Source organism: Heteronotia binoei, chromosome 6 (assembly GCF_032191835.1).
Source record: "Heteronotia binoei isolate CCM8104 ecotype False Entrance Well chromosome 6, APGP_CSIRO_Hbin_v1, whole genome shotgun sequence".
NCBI lineage: Eukaryota > Metazoa > Chordata > Lepidosauria > Squamata > Gekkonidae > Heteronotia > Heteronotia binoei.
The window spans coordinates 37,680,168-37,701,411 of NC_083228.1; the positions used below are offsets into that span (position 1 = coordinate 37,680,168).

General features: G+C 41.0%; 1 protein-coding gene across 1 annotated transcript; it reads right to left on the reverse strand.

The window, feature by feature from the left end:
* Positions 1-1,301: 1,301 nt before the first annotated feature.
* ACTA2 (actin alpha 2, smooth muscle) lies at positions 1,302-20,831 on the reverse strand. The gene is made up of 9 exons (XM_060241291.1): positions 20,678-20,831; positions 12,550-12,720; positions 10,783-10,911; positions 9,786-9,896; positions 7,375-7,459; positions 7,126-7,287; positions 4,127-4,318; positions 2,474-2,655; positions 1,302-1,653 (listed from the first exon to the last, which is right to left on the reverse strand). Exons 2-9 carry the CDS (start codon positions 12,676-12,678, stop codon positions 1,510-1,512), a joined length of 1,134 nt encoding a protein of 377 aa, XP_060097274.1. The 5' UTR covers positions 12,679-12,720; positions 20,678-20,831; the 3' UTR covers positions 1,302-1,509.
* Positions 20,832-21,244: the final 413 nt, after the last annotated feature.

Here is a 21,244-nt window from a genome sequence, read left to right on the forward strand (position 1 = left end):
GTGTTTATTGGAGTGAGGAGTGTATATGGAAACAAGAGAACTTCCAAGCAAAACAGACTCCTCCTATTGCCTCACTACCATGTGCTTCTTAGTTGAGTAATGCTTCCTACGAAGCAAGGAGGAGACAGCCATTGGAAGAGCTGAACTGGAACATTGATGTTCCATGAAACTTAAAAAACAAACAAATAAAAAACCACCTTAGGACAAATCCTGAAACTTCATCACTATCTTGATTGCAGTGATCAAGTGTTCCATATGGGCACTAGCAAAATGTCAAAGGATCAGAAAGAAGACTGCAAATAAAAATATTTCTAAGCTCATTCTGAGTTCCAGGTTGAAATGTTAAGACTCACCTACACATCAATCCTATTTACTGTGTTTAGGGCACACTTTTGTAGCTCTATATTGATAAAGCTACACATTTTGAAGACTTGAACAATCCTTACTTTCCTTTCCATCTCACTGTAAATATTTTTAAATGTTCTAAGACAGTTTTCAATCCTATCAAAAAACCACTAGTTTCAGCTCCATAACTGAAATATTTGCTCCAAGCCCAGTATGAACTGTACCAGAAGTAGTCCCAAAGAGCACTAATAAAGCTGAATTCTCATAAAAGTTTCCTTTGTCCTTTTGGTTTGATCCATATGTGCACTTTTATATCACAGGAAGCATTCATTACTGTTGTGTACTGAACTTTATGTTTGGCAGGTAGCTTTCACGCACCCAGGAACTCGGGTCTCTGGGATACATTATGTGTTTTGAACTCTAATAGAGAACCAATCAGCAGTTCTGGCGCAAAGCTTGACTGTCATGATTTGGTATGGGGATCTTGGGGGGTGGTTCTTGTGCATGCATATAAGCAGGGTTGTGGCCCCGCCATTTTGTCTTAGTATGTAGTGATCAATAAAGCATGATTCCTGTTTTACCATGACGTATCGAACCCAATATTTTACAATTACTATAATTTTTTTGTCTATTCTTCGGAGAGTTCCTTACGGTTGTCACAAGAGCCTAAGAAAAGCCCTGGATCAGACTAAGGTTCCATCTAGCCCAGATTTAGTCCAAAATCCTGTTTATAGCAGTGGCTAACCATCTCCTTCTCAAAGCAGGGCATGATCTCTGCTATCACTGCAGAATATGAAATTCAGAAGTTCACTGCCTTTCAACATGAATGTTCTACTTAGCTGTCATGACTAATAAACCTACACTCCTTGACCTTGCAATTGGTTAGTCCTGTATATATCTATTGTGGTGGAGTTTTTTTTCTTCCACAAGGATTGGATTTGCAGTTCTTAGAATAATGGAAGTCAACGGGGACTTTTATTTGTGACAAATAAAAACTTATTTGATCATTTCCTCCACCCCAAAAATTACACATTAATTGGAAACAGAGAGACATTGTTGGGAAGGTATTTGGAATGGAGATATATAAGAACAACATTTTTCCTGAATACATTCACAGTAATGTGCTCAAAGTGAGAAACAGAGAGAGGAAGAAGAGGAAGCAACTTAGAAGCATTTGCGGTGTACGATAGATGGCCCAGCCTCATCGTATTCCTGTTTGCTGATCCACATCTGCTGGAAGGTGGACAGGGAAGCAAGGATAGAACCCCCAATCCAAACAGAGTACTTGCGTTCAGGAGGAGCAATAATCTGGAGAAGAGGGGGAAAGAAATATAAGATTCTCGCTAAAATGTTGTGCAGCAGGTTATCCTGGACTGTCTTGCATAAAGAATGTTCATTTGTGGGTGTTGCGAAAGCTGCCCCTATGACAAACCTTGTAATGCCATAAGTTTTTTTTATCTATATTTAACTGTGCTTCTGACCACAGGTAAGGAGAACTCCCAGAATCTCTGCTTGATTCAGGTAAGCTTAAAGTTTCTGTGGACAGACAGATTTCTACATGCACACCATGACTTTTCTCCTTCCTCCTGCAGCCACAAATGCCTGTGTGGTCCTCTGTGCTCAATGAGCAGTGCTTTGGGGATCATGCACTCCACAGATGGAAATCCTTCCATCTGTGGAAATGCGCTGATGGATTCAAGCCACGGTTCTTTAGACCTGCTATATTTCAGTTTTCTTGCAGAAGTGCACTCATGGTCAGGTTTATAATTTGCCATCTATTTGGCTTACTTTCTAAAGAAACTTCAAAAACCTAATGAGAGTATTTATACAGGTTAACTATGATAGATAAAGGGAATCATTGGATGACTTTTTTTTTTAAGATAGCTCATCCTAATAATCATTATTGCTGACCTACTGAGTATTCCAATAGATCTGGGCTTTGCAATCCCTGTTTTTATGGAAACAAGATGAGCTGTCAGCTTTAGTGTTATATACAGAGCTTTAGACCCCCTATTTCTGAAGTGAATTTAGTGGCACTATAATGCTGAAATGGCTTATATTAAAATAGCTCATCTATACCTGTCCTTTTTTGCCCCCTAGTATGAAATAATGGGCAATTTTGTGGTACCTTGATTTTCATAGTGCTGGGTGCGAGGGCCGTGATCTCCTTCTGCATCCTATCTGCAATCCCAGGATACATAGTGGTGCCACCAGAGAGGACATTGTTTGCATAAAGGTCCTTTCTGATATCAATGTCGCACTTCATGATGCTGTTATAGGTGGTTTCATGAATGCCAGCAGATTCCATGCCTGTAAATGATTTCAGCAAATACATTATTACAAGGATGGCTAGTGAAATACCTTTGGTTTAATCAAAGTGAAGAACAATTTCTTTCCCATGCTCAGTGTATTAAAATGTTAGTTGCTGATGTGCATGTTTTAAGCACAGGAAATGAAATATCTTGCAGCAAGTTAAAGTCAAGAAAAAGTTATTTGGAGTACAATAGAATGATTGACTGTAAACGTTACTTCCAGAATGCCTGCCTCTTTTGCATTGCTTCATCAGTGTTTGCAATGAAGTATATTAGCTTGCTATCGGTGATGTCATTATGTAATCAAATCTTATGGCTATATGACAACATCACTGTTTCTATGAAGAAAAGAGAGATTGGAAAAATGAAGCTTGCTCCATACCATGGTCAATAACCATTGAATAGGATGGGATTGGTGCATCAGAAAACGGTACTCGGGGAAGAGCAGTAGGGGATGTGGCTGGAAGGTGCTAATAGTTTTGCTGCCATTTTGAACCCCCTCTCCCCAAATGAACTTGTTATTCCTGTTTTGCCCATGCATATTTTAAAATATCCTAATATCTTCATCACATGTTAATTTACTGCTCAGCTTCTGTCTATAAATTTGAACAGTAATCTTCCATTTCATTATATTTGAAGAAGTGTGTGTGTGCACATGAAAGCTCATACCGTGAATAAAACTTTGTTGGTCTTAACAGTGCCACTGGACTCTAATTTCGTTCTTGAGCATGCATATTTCACCTTAGTTTCCATTAGAGGCACACATGCATATGGATAAATTCCAAAAAAAGCAGTCATGACTGGATGTACCGATGTTTTATCAATATGCACAGACACTACTATGAATTGATAACACAGACTGAAAGAATTTTGATGTAACTTTGTGTAGAATAATGATTTCTTTTTTGACAGTGCTTTATCAATGTGTACAAACTTACTGACCACAGTGCAAGTGGTCTAAGCGAACTCAAGAAATGAGGATACAGTGAAATGCACATGCATGGAGCTTTGGAAACAAAAAAATAGGAATAATAGAAGATTTCTAATACATTGGTTTCACTAGTGAAATATAACCATCTAATTTGAAAACTCTAAAATCTAGGGAGAAATTTGGATAAGAAGAATTTCAGAAGCATAGTTAATTTTTCTTAAGATAGCACACACACTTCCAATCAACACATTAATTGATTCAGTTATGTCCAAAACAGGCACACTCAGTAACAGATATGGCTGTGGCTCCTTATCAAATGTATACATGGTAGCAAAATCCATAAATTGAAAAATGTAGCCATATAAACATGAAGTTGAATTAAGGGATGGTTGCTCAAGAATTATATGACTTGGGTAGGCCCAGAATATGAACTAAACAGAACTTGAAGAAGAACATTTGGGGCCCTATTTGGGGAAGATGAAGAGGCTAAAATTTCAGAACAAACGGGGCAAGAATATTAACATATACAAGATCTTACCAATAAAAGAGGGTTGGAAGAGGGTTTCTGGGCAGCGGAAACGCTCATTCCCTATTGTGATCACCTGGCCATCAGGTAGCTCATAGCTTTTTTCAAGGGAGGATGAAGAAGCAGCTGTAGCCATCTCATTTTCAAAGTCCAAGGCAACATAGCAGAGTTTCTCTTTGATGTCACGGACAATTTCTCGCTCAGCTATGGATGGGATCCAAAATAAAGACCTATTAGTTTTTCCTCAATTGTAACATGGAAGATATGGTTTTATTTGCCTTGTTTCTCTATAGTTTCATCCCTATGTTTTTTAAAAGGAGGAGGAGGTTGTTGCTTGTTAAATGTAAAATGGCTGTTTCCATTCCTGAGACCAACAAACAGTTTGATATCACAAATCTTCTGGATCTTGTTCTTTAATTTTCAATTGTGGCTTGATATTTTACAAAACAACAACAGATACTTCACAACAATCCCCCCCAAAAGTCTCGGTGATCAGTTTTTTAAAATTCTAAACTTGGGGGGGGGGGGGGAACATAGTTTCCATTCCATTCAGAACTGGAACACAAGTTTTCTTTTTCACATATCAAAAAAACATAATTGCCAGTTCTGTTCTGTTAACTGAAATAGAATTCTGCATTCAGACTCCAGAAGCAGTCTGAAGCCACATACATACCTCCTGGCTGAATATCTGAATGCAGCAACATCAGTCATTTGCATACTTCAAATGCTAGATCAGTAATGGCATACACAGTAGCCAGAAGATGCATTAAGGGGTGTGATTGAATTAATCTCAGCCTAGCTATTGCTGATGCTGTGATCCCTGCAAATCACTCACTCAAAAATGGAACCTACCCAGTCCCTGTGCTGCTTTCTCTTTTGCCAAGTACCCATGTGCTGCTTTGTTCACTGTTTAAAAATGAGCTACATTTTGAGAGTACTTGCCTCTGCACAATGGACACCATTCATCATCACCAAGACAAATGACTAGATCTACTGCTCGTGCATGCTCAAACCTTACTGGACTGCTGGGGTTGATTAGAACTGTAGTTTTCTCCTTATTCTGTTCAGGTAACCCTGAAAACTACAATTCCTGTCAGCCCCAACATGAAGTCATAGTAGAAGGCATTGGGAAGAGCAATTTACAGGATACTCCCCAGTTGGTAGTCCATTCTCTTCATAAAAAGCCATTCCCCACAGCTGGTCTCTCCCCTACAGAAAGAGTTAGAGAGGGAGAAGAAAATGGTGGGAATGTGACAGAATTTATGGGAAGTTGATAGGGCACCTCTATGTGTGCATACAATCAGTTTGCCTGTGGAGGGCAACCACCCAACCCTGGGCTTCTACTGCTACTTAATGGCACAGCAAGATCAAAATGGGGGGGGGGCACTGTGTCACACAATGCCACTTCCAGGTTCATACCCACAAGTGACATCATGGCATCACATGATGCTCTAGGAAATTCCCCAAATCTCTATGCTAAATACCAACTTCCAGATAGACTTGGAGGTAACACCACAATCTTGTGCAACATAAATTACTGCAATCACTGTCGCCTCAATATTCCCAAGATTGTCCAGCTAACAGCTGGCAACTCTAATTTGCAAGCACCCTGTCAAACACAAAACCATTTTCAAACGGAGAGTAGTTTGGGGTTGAGCTGAGGAGGTTGCCCATCCAAGATCAGTAGTGAACAGTAAGAATGACATATTTGAGGTTATCTAAAATTAGTAATAAGAGCCCTGACCTAGATAGCCCAGGCAAGTCCAATCTCAGCAGATCTCAGAAGCTAAGCAGGGTACACCCTGGCAAGTATTTGGATGGGAGATCTCCTTGGAATATCAGAAGCAGAAGGCAGAGGCAGGCTGTATCTGAACGTCTTCCATGCCCCAGTAGGGGTCACCAGAGGTTGCCATGATTTCCAGGCACAGGCACACACACACAATACAACCCCTCCCTAAAAAAATTAGTAATAGTAAGCCATAAATGCTAGTTTTGTCTATTGGGAAAAGATGTTGCAAGGTGCAAATTTTGGGGGAAATTGTTCATAAAGTTAATAATGCTTTTTGGAACATTAGTCTTCTGAATAAACTGGAATGTTTGTTTTGTGCTTGGTTTTATTTTTAGTTCATTGCTCTGAAGTCATTCCAATTGGTCACAAGAAATTGGTGCTAAATTTATTGATAGTGGCAAGAATTGTTTTTGCTAGATGTTGAAAGACCAAGATACTTCCTAATACAGGAGAATGGCTGGTAAAAGTTTAGGATACTCTGCAAATGGTAAAATTAATCACTCTGCGACATTTTGGGAAAATAACGTATGAAGAAGAAAGCTGGCAACCCTTAATTAGGTATTCAAATTTAGTTGCAGAGTAATGTACAAGATAGTGTGGTTTGTTAGTTACAAATGAATATATGTCAGCTGATTTTCAAACTGAATATTGTTTTACAGTTATTGGTTATGTAATATTATAGTAGATAATTGTGATTTTTAAATATACATTTGTATTATTTTCAAATAGACGTTTAAAAAACAGAGCTCACTTTCTCATCTAATGTTAATATAAATCTATATCTCAGCGCAATCCATGTGTATGTTACTACTTGCATGCATCAACTTGTTGCATTTTTATTATATCTGTATCAGGGCCAATTCCTGTTCAGTCTAATGCAGCTGTGATCACACTGTGTTGCAGTGAACTGTGGGTTTCTCAATGAGTAAAATCAGTGTTGGCAGGCAGGTAAGACAACTCATCCATCTTCCCTTCAACAATGTCAGAGGCTGTGTTCTGTAACCCAACAATACAACAATAGCCCAACAATGAATTTATTGTATACCCAAGAGCATAACATGCAAGGATTCCTCCGCAGAAAAGGGAACAGTGAAAACAGAACATTTGAAAATGACTAGTCTAATATACAGACTAGAATACAGTTTAAAAATTAACACATGACTACCAAAACTCTAGAAATAGGACACACTGAGCCAAACTTGATAACAAGCACTTCCCTTACCAGTAGTAACAAATGAGTAGCCACGTTCTGTCAGGATTTTCATGAGGTAGTCAGTCAGATCACGGCCAGCCAAGTCCAGGCGCATAATGGCATGAGGCAGTGCATAGCCTTCATAGATTGGCACATTGTGGGTGACACCATCGCCAGAGTCAAGTACAATCCCTTCAGAGGACACACAACCAACAGCATTGAGGCCCACATCTGTTTATAACTTTATTCTAAAAATTCCTTCAGTTATTTGACACTTACCTGTTGTACGGCCAGAAGCATAAAGGGACAGAACAGCTTGAATAGCAACATACATGGCTGGTACATTGAAAGTCTCAAACATAATCTGAAAAATAGTGAAACAAAAGAAAGATGAAAAGTATTGTTTACTGTTTGGTCTTTGTATTAGCCACTGACAAAATAGCTGGACCTGTTCCAGCATTTAAAGACAGCACAGTTTAAGTGATTTCTCCTGCCTTCCAAACAATAAATTCGAAATTTCCTGAGAGAGATAAATGCAAATGCAGGATGAATCATGACTAACAAGGAAGTTTTGTTGTTGTAATTTATGTACAACATAACTAGGATCTTTCCTGAGGATTAAGAAAACCACCCACCACTTTGGGCATATTTTACACTACAAACTCGAACTGGTTTAACAATCATTCCATCTCCCTCACCAAACTACAGTTCCCAGGATTCTTTAGCAGATGACATGAGAATTTAATTTGTATCAGACTGATATGAGTGCATATGACATTGTCTTAAAAACATGAATTGAAATCTCTACTTCCCTGGTTAAATTAAACTCTTGGAAATCTGACAGCAAGGAAGATCCTGTGAATTTAGGGGGAGGTATTTGTGAGTTTCCTGCATTGTGCAGGGGGGTTGGACTAGATGACCCTGGAGGTCCCTTCCAACTCTATGATTCTATTATTCTAAATGATCTCGCTGGAAGTGATCTACTCTCAACCACACCCTGACTGTAATGGATAGTTAAAGTGTGCTAAGGAACAATTAATTCACATTAACATCTGAGCCAGGGACATAATCACAACTATCAATGTAACCAAGATTAGCAGTCAAAGAGGTGAGGCTCAGTGAACAATGAGCAACAGACAGAGATGAGATTTCAAGGTGATAAAACCATATGGCTGTTCTTTCAGATTCTTGCACCAGATTATTTAGAACCTGAATGTAGAGAGTCAGCAAACAAGCAGACAAGAGGCATGTAGTAAGACAAGGGTGCAGGAGAGTTCAGTCAATACTTTCAAGAGTAGAAGAAACCTCAAGAATTAAAATAATCTGACACTCTCCCACATAGCACTGTTAAGTAGTATTTTGAATTTGGGGAAAAAGCTCATTAGTACAGGTTGTACTTTGTAACTCTTATTTAGGGATCAGCAGAGGTACCCAATTCCATTTTCTTATCATTCTGTTTTGTCTGCTTATCCAACTCTGGCCCTTTCTGCATTCAGATTTGATCCAGATTTTTGAGCACTTAATCCACCTGGTACAGATCCACATCTACATATTGATTCTGCTTTTAAAAATTTGCTTTGCACCTTTTGTGGAGTTTTGCTTCTGTATCTGCATTATAGTTCTCTTTATCATCCCTCATGTCCTCCCAACTCTGTTTGGTGACAAGATGGACATGGATCAGATTATAAAGAGGAAGAGAGACACTGCTGTTCATCGTTAACATAAAACATAAGAAAGTAAGTGTATTTAATTTCCTTTGTAAACTTTTAGGGCTTTCTTTCAGACTGTCCTTTCCATCTGTATTTCTATCCCCCCCCCCCCGCCCTTTTCAATTGCAATGCTAGTTATTTCGTTGAGGGGGTGGGGGTGGTGTTAAGAGGCTTTGCTGCAGGTCATTCATTCAGCCTAGCAACTTCCAGAATCAGTGCACTAACAATAACTTTGGGGATGACTTTGAAAAACCCAGACTTAGATCCAGATCTGGCCTGGGCCAAAACAGGTTTTGAGAACAGCATGGCAACAGCAGGGTGGAGGCAGAGTTAGCACCCATTCATCAAAACAAATGTAGAAGCTATAAGAAACGGTGAGGCAAGACAGAACTGAAGGCAGTATGTAATGTAGGTCACTTTAGTATGTGGAGAAAGAAAGGATCAAACTGTTAGTACAGAAAGGGCCTTAGAGAATTTAACATTGGAACTGGTAGCCCGTTGCAGTCTTCAAACTGCATCTTTTTTTCCTTCCAAGTTAACAGCATGCATGAACATTTATGAACATTGCTGAAAACATTATGCAAAACAAGAGTGTTAATGTAATCATGCAGGAATATTTGCATATATATATATATATATATATATATATATATAATCTACTTACAGGGAGAGGTGCACACGGAAAATCGCATGCACAGTGATCTCAATAAAGTTCAGAAATTGAAAATGGAAAATTGGCCAACTCACTGGTTCCAAGGCTTGAAGACTGACAATAATTTAAAAAATTCCAGAAGAAAGACAGGTGGAATTTCTTAACCATCTATACTGTAACTGTGCAAGCAAGCAACAAGAGACTAGGACTGTCAGAATAACTTGCAGTTTCCACATCTCACCTCAGAGAAAATGGGAGCACAGAATTAAAGCAACTGAGATCATACCATTAGGCCCTTCAAAAAATAAAACTTGGAATATACCATTTACCTGTGTCATTTTCTCTCGGTTAGCTTTGGGATTCAACGGGGCTTCTGTGAGCAGAGTTGGATGCTCTTCAGGGGCAACTCGCAGCTCATTGTAGAAAGAATGATGCCAAATCTATAGTAAAAGGCAAGAAGATTATTATTGTTATCAAGCCATTAATCATAAACCTCATGATAATTAATACCACAACTACCACCACCTGTTGACAACATTTCTGAAGCTCTAACAACATTGGACCATCTAGATATATTTTTAAAAAAAAATAACTGCCAACATTTTATACTCAGAAAAACAGCAACATGGGATTGCAGTTCATATTAGAGGAAATACTTCTGAATTTTGCTGGCCAACTGCATCTGTTTAGAAAAGAGATTAACAACTGACTTGCTCCCAATATGCACACTTAATTGTAACAAGAAGCAGAAAACTTTGAAGCAAACAGGAATGCTCCTGAGGAAGTCAGATTCTTCTGGAATCTTAGGGTTAGAAAGATCTGTCTAGTTCATTTATGGTTCCACCCTCTTATTTAAGTATTCACAGAATTGGCCATATTGACTATTAGATATATTGATAACAAAATCACAGGAGCCAAGCAGGGAGAAGCCAGATGGTGACTTGCTCAGAAAGTGACTTCCTATTTGTAGTGTGACTTCCTGTTGATTGAAAAAAAAAAATCTGCAAAGAGTAAAAATAAAAAGCTTACCATGAACACAGGTTTACAACAGTAAGGAAGGTGCAAAATAAAGGGACAAGTTATTTCATATTATTAGTTAGTGAGCATTTCTGTCCTTCCCCCTCCTTCTGTTTGTACTCATGCGTGTGTCTACCGACTGAGTATAATATGTCATACACTTCAAGAGGACATGCACTAGAAGGCCTGCAGACGGCTCAATAAATCAGGAAGATACATTTATTGTGAAAAGGTAATTATACACTTTTGCTTTTACATTTGATCAGGATCCTTTTCTTCTGCATGACGTCAAATATTCAGTTTAAATACCTTCTCCATGTCATCCCAGTTGGTGATGATTCCGTGCTCTATGGGATATTTCAAAGTCAGGATCCCCCTTTTGCTTTGAGCCTCATCACCTACATAGCTGTCTTTCTGTCCCATGCCTACCATCACACCCTAATAAGAGAAAGAAACAAAGAGGGCTCCCTCAGGCTTTCATGTAAGCAAAGTCAAAAGCAAACAAGATGCTGTATAAATCAATTATTTTATTTTCAATCCAGATAAGATCTGAAGCTAACAAGCTGCCTCATTCTAACAAATAAAATGCAATGCCAGACAAAATAATGTATTAAATCTGGATTCTTGACAAACATTTCAGCCAAAACACCATTTCTTCTTCTCTTGTGATGCCAAATTCAGAGACAAAAATGGGGAAAGAGCCATCTAGTGACAAATGTTGTACAGAACACTTTTTATCTACTAATTTACAGCCTGCTGTTAAGCATCTCTATCCCAAAGTTTATGATTTTAGCCTAAAGAGTTTGTTATTTTAAAATAATTGAATAATTGCATATTCTGTTAATTCTTAAAGTCCAGTGCCACCTTAATACCACCTTATTAGGTGATTTACAGTGAAATAAATTTTATTAATTCCTAATTACATCAGACTCTTGTTTTAGTCTGCTGCCTGATCCGATGATTATCACACCTCAGGAAACAGGCAGCACTAGCCACATTTACAGTACTAGGGTTGCCAATCCCCACTTTGAGGCAGGGGATCCTTTGATTTGGGGGCCCTCCCCCAACTTCAGGGCTATCAGAGAGCAGGAGGGTGGAGCTGAATGTGGGCTGGGCTCTGCATTATACCCTATGGAGACTGGTTTCCATAGGATATAATGGAGAATTGATCTGTGGGTATCTGGGGCTCTGGGAAGCTGTTTTTTGAGGTAGAGACACCAGATTTTCAGCATCGCGTCTGATTTTTGTTGTTCAGTCGCAAAAATTGGACTAGTCCAATCCTATGAACCCCAAAAGAAATTTTCAATTAAGGGAAGACATTTAAAAGAAGCACAGTCCCTTTAAATATGATGGCCTGTCTCCCTTTGGAGTTCAATCATGCTTGTGATAACCTTGTTTCTGATTCCACCACCAAAGCCCCCAGCTATTTCCTGAGTTGGGCCTGGCAACCCTATCAAGGGATCACAACCCCCTTAATGGGATTTCCAGATCTCTCTGAAGTTTTGAGGCCTCTTTGGGATGTGAAGTTCACATTTAATTTCACTGTTACTTAGCAAGAGGCACCGAGTACTTCCTGGATTCAAACCCACCTCTATAGTCAACTGCACTTGTGCTGACTGAATTCAGGCTGCTGCAGTTTTGTTCTCACCAGTTTATAACTTGACTAAATAAACTGACCTGAGTCACGCACCCCACTTCAGCAAAACAAGTTCTTATATATCTGCTATGAGTAAATTGGTTTGACTGTGGTGGAAGGAAAAAGTGGCCAAATTCCAACAAAAGATGGCTGCCTTCCAAGATATCTGCTCATAGTCAGGCTGAAAGTGAGTAAAACAATTGTATCCTACATGGAGCAGCCATTAACTGGATAAGCCTAGAAAAAATGGTCTGAGAACTGTGATGTTTACCATAAACTACCACGATTCAGTTCAGTTTACTCTACCAAGCAGTCATTGAAGAGAACTCAATGTGGAGGGCAACATTAGAAAAAAATATGTCTTCCTCCCCATTAATCGTAATAGATCTATCTTATTTACTCTGTGAAGTAGTAATTGAACAGCTGAACCAATCATTCACCTGGTGCCTGGGACGTCCCACGATGGATGGAAAAACAGCTCTTGGAGCATCATCCCCAGCAAAGCCTGCCTTACAAAGTCCTGAGCCATTGTCACAAACCAGTGCGGTGCTGTCTTCTTCTTCACACATCTTCTATACTAACTTTCTCAGACCCTCCACACAGTTACAGTCCTATAAAAAATAAGACCAATGCAGAAGAACAAAACATTTCTAGAACATTTTCTGTTGCTGTTTCTGAAACAGCAAGCAACCAGAATTTAGCTTCATCAGAATTTAAGCTATTTTAAAATCCTATTTCCAAGTCTTTATGACTATGAACATTTGCTTGAAGTTATGCATGCTAAAACCTTAGACGTCAGATGAATGGCTGAATAAGTCCTTTCAGTGGTACTGCACTGTGTTTTTTCTCTCACAATTAGCAAAACTCGAGGAAATATTTAAGAAGACAAATTTGACTAATTTTGACATTTTGCAAGATTCATGTTTTCTTGATGTATTTTTTTTATTTGCATGGAGCACACACTGTCCTGCTAATTTAAGTATTGCCATTAATGTCACTTAAGATAATACTAGCTTTCATCTCCTTAATTCCAGCCCTACATGTGAGTTCAAAGGGCTTAATGGGCCATGCACAATGACCTGATAGTGTATGTTACTCATGTTAAGATGTTTCCACACAGAAGGCCATACAGAAGTAGGGGTGTGCATTCGGTTCAGCCGAACCGAAAAGACTGCCGAATACCCCCTGATTTGGAAGCATATGGCGCTGTATACTTCCGAATCCAATTGGAAGGCATTATTCTGAATCAATATTCGGAAGTATACGGAACTCAATGTAAAAGGCAGGAAAGAAGTTTTTGCAGCGTCAGGGAAGCTGCTTGCCTCCTTTCCTGCCTTTGGAAGCCTTTTCCCGCCTCTCCCATAACCTCCCTGGGATTAGGGAGGGAGAGGGAGGGGGAGAGAAGCCCCAGCAGCCAATCCAAAGCATGCATTTGCAAAATGCATTGCAAATGCATGCTTTGCAGGGCTGTTGTGTAGCTGATGTCTGGGCTAATCCCCCAGCCATCAGCAACATTGTTGTTCTTTTGTTTACTTGGGTATCCAAGTAAACACTGTTCTCTGGCCAATCACAGAGCAGTGGTATTTTTTGAAACTGCTCTGTGTAGTTTTTAAGGAGTCTGCCTGGCTGGACTCCATTCCATTGCTGCTGTGCTGGTGTTGCTGTGAGAGAGAGATTGTGCTTGGCCTCAGCTGCTTGCCTCTCTCAGCCTTGCCTGACCTGCCTAGAGAAGACATCTAAGGTAATACAGTCTTGGGGTTCTTGTTTTTATTTTAGTTAGGATAAAAGTAAAAGGACTTTTTAAGACTCAGAGTTCCTTTACTTATCCAGATTTGGGTGGGTGGGTAGCTTATTTGGGGTTAGGGTTAGGGGGTTCTGCTGGGGGTGGGGGCCTAGGGTGAGGGGTTGCCAATTTGCCTATATGTTATTTTAGTGAGAGGACTTTTAAAAGTGCAGTGTCCTTTTACTTTTCCTGATTTGGGTGGCTTGGATTTCTTGGAGTTAGGGTGAAGGGGTTTTTTGGGGGGGGGTAAGGGGTTGGTTAAGTTCCTGTATTGTTACAAGTCAAGTTTTTTACTGTTTTAAAAGGATTCTGTGTTTGATTTGTTGCTGCTGTGTTGTGCTGCTGTTTTTCCTTTTCTCTTCTGGTTCTTGGGGAGGGGGCTGTTTGGCCTAATTTTTATTGTTTAAAAGTTCAGTTTTTTTACAGTTGAGTTTGTTGGCCTTTTCTCAATTGGATTTGTTTGGATCTGTTGTGGGTTTTGCATCCTGTCCTGTTGTCCCTTTTCCTGGTTCTGGTTTTTTTTTTGGGAGGGGAGGGGGTGTTGACTGATTTGGTCTGAAGTTTTTTATTGTTAAAAAGTTCAGTTTTTTAACAGTTATGTTTGTTGACCTTTTCTCAGTTGGATTTGTTTGGATCTGTTGCTGTTGGTTTTGCATCCTGTCCTGTTGTCCCTTTTCCTGGTTCTGGGTTTGTTTGTTTTTTTTTGGGGGGGGGGGGTTAAAAGTTAAGTTTCTTTCTGTCACGTTTTGGTTTTTTTAATTACCTCTGGTTGGTGTGAGGGGGTTGATGTCTGGGCTGTGTCATTTTCATGATTTATAGAGCTATTCTTGGAGTCTGTGGGTGCTTTCGGTTTGCCTAGGGCCAATAAATAGGCTGCCCTACTAGTGGAGAAAGTGGGTAATTGGGCTTTCCCCAGCATTGGTGGCAATGGGCCTTTTGGGGAGCCCAAAGACAGAGCCCCCTGGCCCAATCTTTTTGGGACTTGGGGGTTTTGTAGGGGAGAGTCCCCTGCAGGTTCTATGCAGTTTTGGGGGCTCTCCCTCAAACCCCCTGCCCCCCAGTAGCCTCTGATTATGCCCTATGTTGCCATTGAGTTCAATGGCCCATAGGGTATAATGGTGGGATAGGGGCACCCTCTTTGGGTGCCCCTGGAATGGGATCCCCTGGCCCAATCTTTTTGGGACTTGGGGGGGTTGGGACTTTTTGGGACTTGGGGGGGTTGGGGGGGAGAGTCCCCTGCAGGTCCCCTGCAAATTTGGGGGCTCTCCCTCAAACCCCGTCCCCTCCAGGCAGCTTCCAATATACCCTATTTTGCCATTGATTTCAATGGCCCATAAGGTATAATGGGGCCGTATATTCGGAAATAGCCGTATATCTCCTGTACTTATGGCTATTCCGAATACCAGTATTCAGAAGTATATGTTATTCCAAATATTTTGGCCCCCTATATTTCCGAATCTGATTAATTCCGATTTTTTTTTTTTTTGCACACCCCTATACAGAAGCTCCAGCTGAGCTTAAAATGTCAGCACCACATCTCCCCTGAAGACAAACTGAATTGATTCTGAAAAAAAAGGGGGGGGGATACTTTGCAGAAAAATCCTTTCCACATTTATTCTGAAGTAGGACCAAGGACATTCAATTTACCCCCAAGTAAATGAGCATAGGACTGCATCCTTTGAATCAATGAACCTCTTCCATTGAGGTCTCTGTGTTACTGTTAGCTGGAAGGATAATCTACGATGAAAATTCAGGGGATTTTGCTGCATGATCCAGCTGGCAAACCTACAGCTGTTGCCAGCAAGTGTGTGCTGAACAAATGTACTTAAGCCTGCCTCCCTGATGAGGATGTTCATGCTTGCAATGTCTGTCACATTCACACATGACATTTTTAATAGCACACTTAACATAATGGGTGAGAAGTGCCTCAGCACATAGCTTTGGGAAGGTCTCTTCCTCCCCCTGCCCTCTACCACCTAATAACCCTCACAGAGTTTCTAGGAAAATACAATAATGTGAGAATGTGTTGTAGCAATTTGGTCAAAGAATCTGAGAAATAAATCTCAAAGAATAATATCTTTTTACTGGAAAAGAAAGGTTTGAAATAATAACTTGATCAAGGATAGCTGCTAATTTTTATGGAAGCATTTCATCTAGGATGCAGGAACGTCACCTAACATGAAAGCCTCAAGCCTGTTTGGAACAAACCATTTCCTAATTAGGAAACAAAGTCTGTCAAAAGACTGTTTTTGGAATGGAACTGGAGAGGTCAAGGGGCTTTGCTCAAACTCAGCCAACTGAGCCAAAAAATCCTTGGAGCAAGGAGGGGAGGGGGAAAACACGGCATTTCTGTCTGAGCATGGCGAACTCCACAGAAAAGCCATATTTAGTAACGAAAGCTCAGAAACTGGAGGAAATCGGAGCTTCCTCTGCTGCCTGCTGAGCTACGATTTAAACCCTCAGGATGCTTCAGAAAGCAGGGATAAGAATGTACAGTAGCTGATTCAGCCAACCTGCAATGCACATCTCTTCTGGGTGATTAAGGGATGCAATTAACTGCTAATTGTCTCTTGTTCCTAGGAAGCTCTAAAACTGATTTCAGCACACCAGGCTCCCAGCACCATATTGCCAAGGCAAAGTTGCTTAGATGTGCATTGCCAACACGTCCTTACAGAGATATGAATGAGGGTGTTTTCTGATATTTTTACTTCACTTTTCAGGGGAACAAGTTCCTTGAGTACCTTTCAATATCAAAATAATAGGGTTTTTTTTTTTTTAAATCAAATATACAATTCAGAATGTGCAATTTAAAATCACAAAAGTCAACACAAAAAAAGAAGAAAAACATAATCAACAAGACCAGAGATGGCAATCCTATGTTCATTTCCTCTGGAGTAAACTGCATTGAGTTCAGTGGAACTTAGTTCTGAAAATAAAATATGCAGGGCTGGCCCTAGACTGTCTGGCACCCTAGGCAAGGCTAACCTCTGGTGCCCCCCCTCCCCCGCACTGATAACGTCACCGAGTCACATGGGGTCACCCAACTGGGTGCCCCCAGAAGGCCGGCATCCTAGGCAATCGCCCAGTTTGCCTAGTGGTGGGGCCAGCCCTGAAAACATACATAGGATTATTTTTTTTAATTTTTTAAATCATATTTTATTATATTTGTATCCCACCCTCCCCTGATGGGCTCAGGGTGGCTAACAACAATCAAAACAACTTAAAATTAAATTATTATAATAAAGTCACAATAAGTTATTAAATCATCTCAAACATATACAATTATGCTGTTAACATCCAAAAGTCTTACAGCCAGTGTGCTGTGGTGGTCAGAGGGCCAAACTGGAAGACTAATTTCAGATTTCTATTTGGCCCTGAAGCTCACGTCAGTTAATTTCTCTCAAGCACATATACCACACAGGTTCCTTCTGAGGATAACATTGGGAAGAGAGAACCATGTTCATTTTGAGCTCCTTGGAGGAAAAGTGTGATAAAAACCTGGTAGATAGGAAGCAGGTGCTAACCTATGTTATTTATTATTTATTTATAATTTAAATGTATAGACCACCCTACCCTGAATGCACAGGGCTCAGGGTGATAAACAGCAGTAAAAATATTCATAAATTAATAAAATAACCCCAACAGTTTAAATAAAATATGACTAAAACATAATCAGATGACACTGAAACATCAAATTTCAAATTGTATCACTATATCACAGGGGAGGTAGAGAAGAAGCAGGGGAGGAGGAAGGGAATGCTAGATAAGGTAGTACCCATTGCTGTCCTCAACCAAAAAGCCTGGCAAAACATTTCTGCCTTGCAAGCTCTGCAAAACTGCATTAGGTCCTGTGTAGATGTTATTTTGCAGAGAGTTCACCAGGTAGGAGCCAGGGCTGAAAAGGCCCTGGCCCTGCTCGAGGACAGCCAGACATCTTTTGGGCTGGGGGTCACCAGTAGGTTGTTCTCTGCAGAGTGTGATGCTCTTCGAGCGACATACCAAAGGAAGCAGTCCCAAAGATACATGTCTCCCAGAGGGGAAGGGTCTTTGTTCTTTTCTTTAAAATTTGAAATGAGCTGGCCAGACAAACCTCCCTCCAAGGGGAATACCACAGGTACCATGTCATTACACAGCAGGCTTTGGGCCTACAGTGCCCTTCAGACTGAAGTGCAGTTTATGGTAGGAGCCTGTGGGATTAGTCATACAGCTAGTCATTCATTTCTCAGTGATAACCTAAGACCAGCAGTGCCAGATTAAACCCTGCGGAGGCCCCTAGGCAATCAAAATCTTGGGGGGCCCCCTTACAAACTATCTCAGAGTGCCTGCCCCACCGCCCATTGCCCCCACTGCAACCTGCAGGCACCTTCTCAAAAGCCCCTTTAACAAAGTTGCAGGGGAGAGACAGAAAGGCAAACATGATGTCGATGCTAGCAGCAGCTTCACCAGGCAAATCAGACAAAGAGTGACTCAGTTGCTGGCTGCACGTGCAGGCTCTGAGGGCTGCAAGTAGCGGGGAAACTGGGGAGGTGGAAGCTGGCCCGGGTCCCCTAAAGATGTGGGGGTCCATAGGCCAGTGCTTACTTGGCCTAATTGTTAGTCCAGCCCTGAAGACCTTCTATCCCCAGTGTCTGCTGTTAAAAAGGATCAGTAAATGACGTGAAAGACCACTGCCTAAAATCCCACACAGCCACCACCGACCAGTGCACAAAACACTGATCTTGACAGGCCAACAGCCTGACCTTGTCTAAGGCAGTTTCATAGGTTCAGTCAGGAGAAACTAAAAGCAACTAAGAAAACCCTCTCAAAGAATGGTATGTAAATGAATAGTTCATAAGACACTATTTAAAATTGCTAATAATAAAAAGTGTAACTGTAGCTTAACAGTACAAAATCACATGTTGGAAAATAGTATCATTCGTGTAATGCTGAAACATAGGCATGGTACTCAGAGAAACCTCACTCAGCCCAGTTCCTTATCGGTTTGAAACAGTGGAGCAGAAACTCACCAGTCCCCAGCAGATAATGGGAAGAAGAGCCCTCACCTGGGTAGCCCAGGTTAGCCCAATCTCATCAGACCTCAGAAGCTAAGCAAGGCTGGTCCTGTATCTGAATGGAAGACCACCAACGAATATCAGGGGTGCTATGTAGAGGCAGGCAATCTACCTCTGAATGTCTCTCGCCTTGAAAACTCATCATAAGTCAGCTGAAACTTGACAGCAAAGGAAAAAAAGTTTGCATGCATGCTGCTGCCAAGGCAAGGTTAGAGACATAGAGGATGTGGTCTTCTTTGCATCATGCTGACAACTGTTGCCAAGAAAGGAGTCTTCTGTGTCTTGTCCCCAGGACTACCCCATGGTGTAGTATTGTGAAGAGGTCAGTGTAGAAACACTGGGTCCTCACTTAGCCATTAAGTCCTGCCTGGTGATCTTAGGCCAGTCACTGTCTCTCTTAGCCAAACCCACCTTGCAGGGGTGATGTGAGAGTGGAGAAGGGAAAGAACCACCTTGTGCCCCTTGAAAGAAAAGTAAATGTAGATCTACCCATTATCTCAAGTGAGCATATTCCATGCTTGAGATTCTATATTACATCTGTTAAATTTTAGTGGAAAACCCACAGTGCAAAGTTCATTTTACTCTAGGTTGTTTATGTATTGAACTGGAAATCATTTGCCCTGCTTACTTCTAACGAGTTTAGCCTATGCATCTGTATAGTATCATCACTGTACACACACTTTACCTAATACTTAAAAGCAAGGCAAAACTTTTGCTCTACAAAGTCTACACAGTTCCTCCTGCTCTGAAGCCAGAAATAAATGCACCTCTTACTCCTTAACAGTGCAAACCAGGAGCTAATGAAAAGTGTCCCATCCAGCAATCTAGTTTAGACTAAGGCAGGTTTGAAGAGAATCCGTAGAAATCCTTAAGTAGGAAGAAAAATAGGTATGCAATGCAGAAGTTAATTCATGCAAGGGCAAATCCACTGCATCTAAAATAAAAAAGAACACCAGGGACGAATCTGAGGCTAAGCCTGGAGAGAAAGGACACTGCCCAGCAAAGATCACTTTGAATGGTGCCTTAATGGCAGAGACATAGGTGAAATGTATCAACACAAACAGACCAGTTCCAGATTTCAGATCTAAATGTCATATCCTGTAAACATTATAACCATTCACATCTTGCAAATTAAACAGAGGAAAAAAGACCAAAGGTACAATCAAGTCATTGATTTCAATGCTTCATGCATCCCATGAAAATCAATTATGCTTTTTAAAAAGCACTGCGCATGCCAAAAGCTTTTTTGGGCACCTAAAGGGGGAAAAAAAGAATGCAATCCTGTGCATCCTAGCTTGGGTGTGAGTCCCACTGAAATTGGTGAGAATTACAGTCCAGTTTCTAAGAACTCTCACCTGAGAGCAAGCCCATTTGAATACAGCTGAAAAGAATTATGTTTAGGATTGCACTTATTGCCCAAGAGCATTTGGCAGCAGGACTGCAGCCTACAAATGCATGCCATGAACCATTGAAGAGAATGGAAAATGTTGAACATTGGCAGCACAGTTCTCCTAGGCAGAGTTACTGGGCTTAGTAACAGAAATGAGTGGGCTTAGACCGAAGATAGCTCTGCCTGGGACTGCATTGGTAGTCATTTCTTGAGGCTTCACAGGCAGTGACACATTTTAAACATTAAGGGGAAAAAAATCCTTGTTTAAACCATCCCAGCAATGAGAGAGAGAGAGAGAGAGAAAGAGCTCAGCCAACCCCCCTTTTGGTCCACTGCCCACTTACCCTGTCAGCACTTGGCTGGGGAGAGCTACTCAGGGATGGTGCAGTGGGAAACTGAAAGTTCCCTGGTTTTATAGCTCCTTAGCTCCTTCCCCTCCCAGCAGCTTCCCAAACAAGGAGCAAAGCCAGGCTCCATCTCCATCGCTCTGTCAAACAGGACCATATAGGGCCTTCTGCACAAAACCCTCTGATCTGGGTAGCCAAGACAGCCCTGGGTATCTTCCCCTTGCACATTCCATTCTGCCGTTTGCAGCACGGGAGGAGGCTTCAGCTGCATTTAATATAAACACAAGCTCCATGGCAGGAGAGCTGCTGAAAGACTGCTGGGGGCAGAGCATGACTGACAGGCAGCTCCCGGGAAGCAGCACATGCTCTAGCAACATGTCTCGTGCTGCGCTTATTATGCATATGCCAGTCAGCAGGCGTTCTTGCCTTGACAGGCCACAGACCCCAGAGTCTACATGTGCTCTGGGAAAGGAAGTTAAATGCCAAAAATGCTGTCTCAAGGGTAGGGTTGCCAGCTCCAGGTTGGGAAATACCTGGAGATTTGGCGGGTAAAACCTGAGGAGG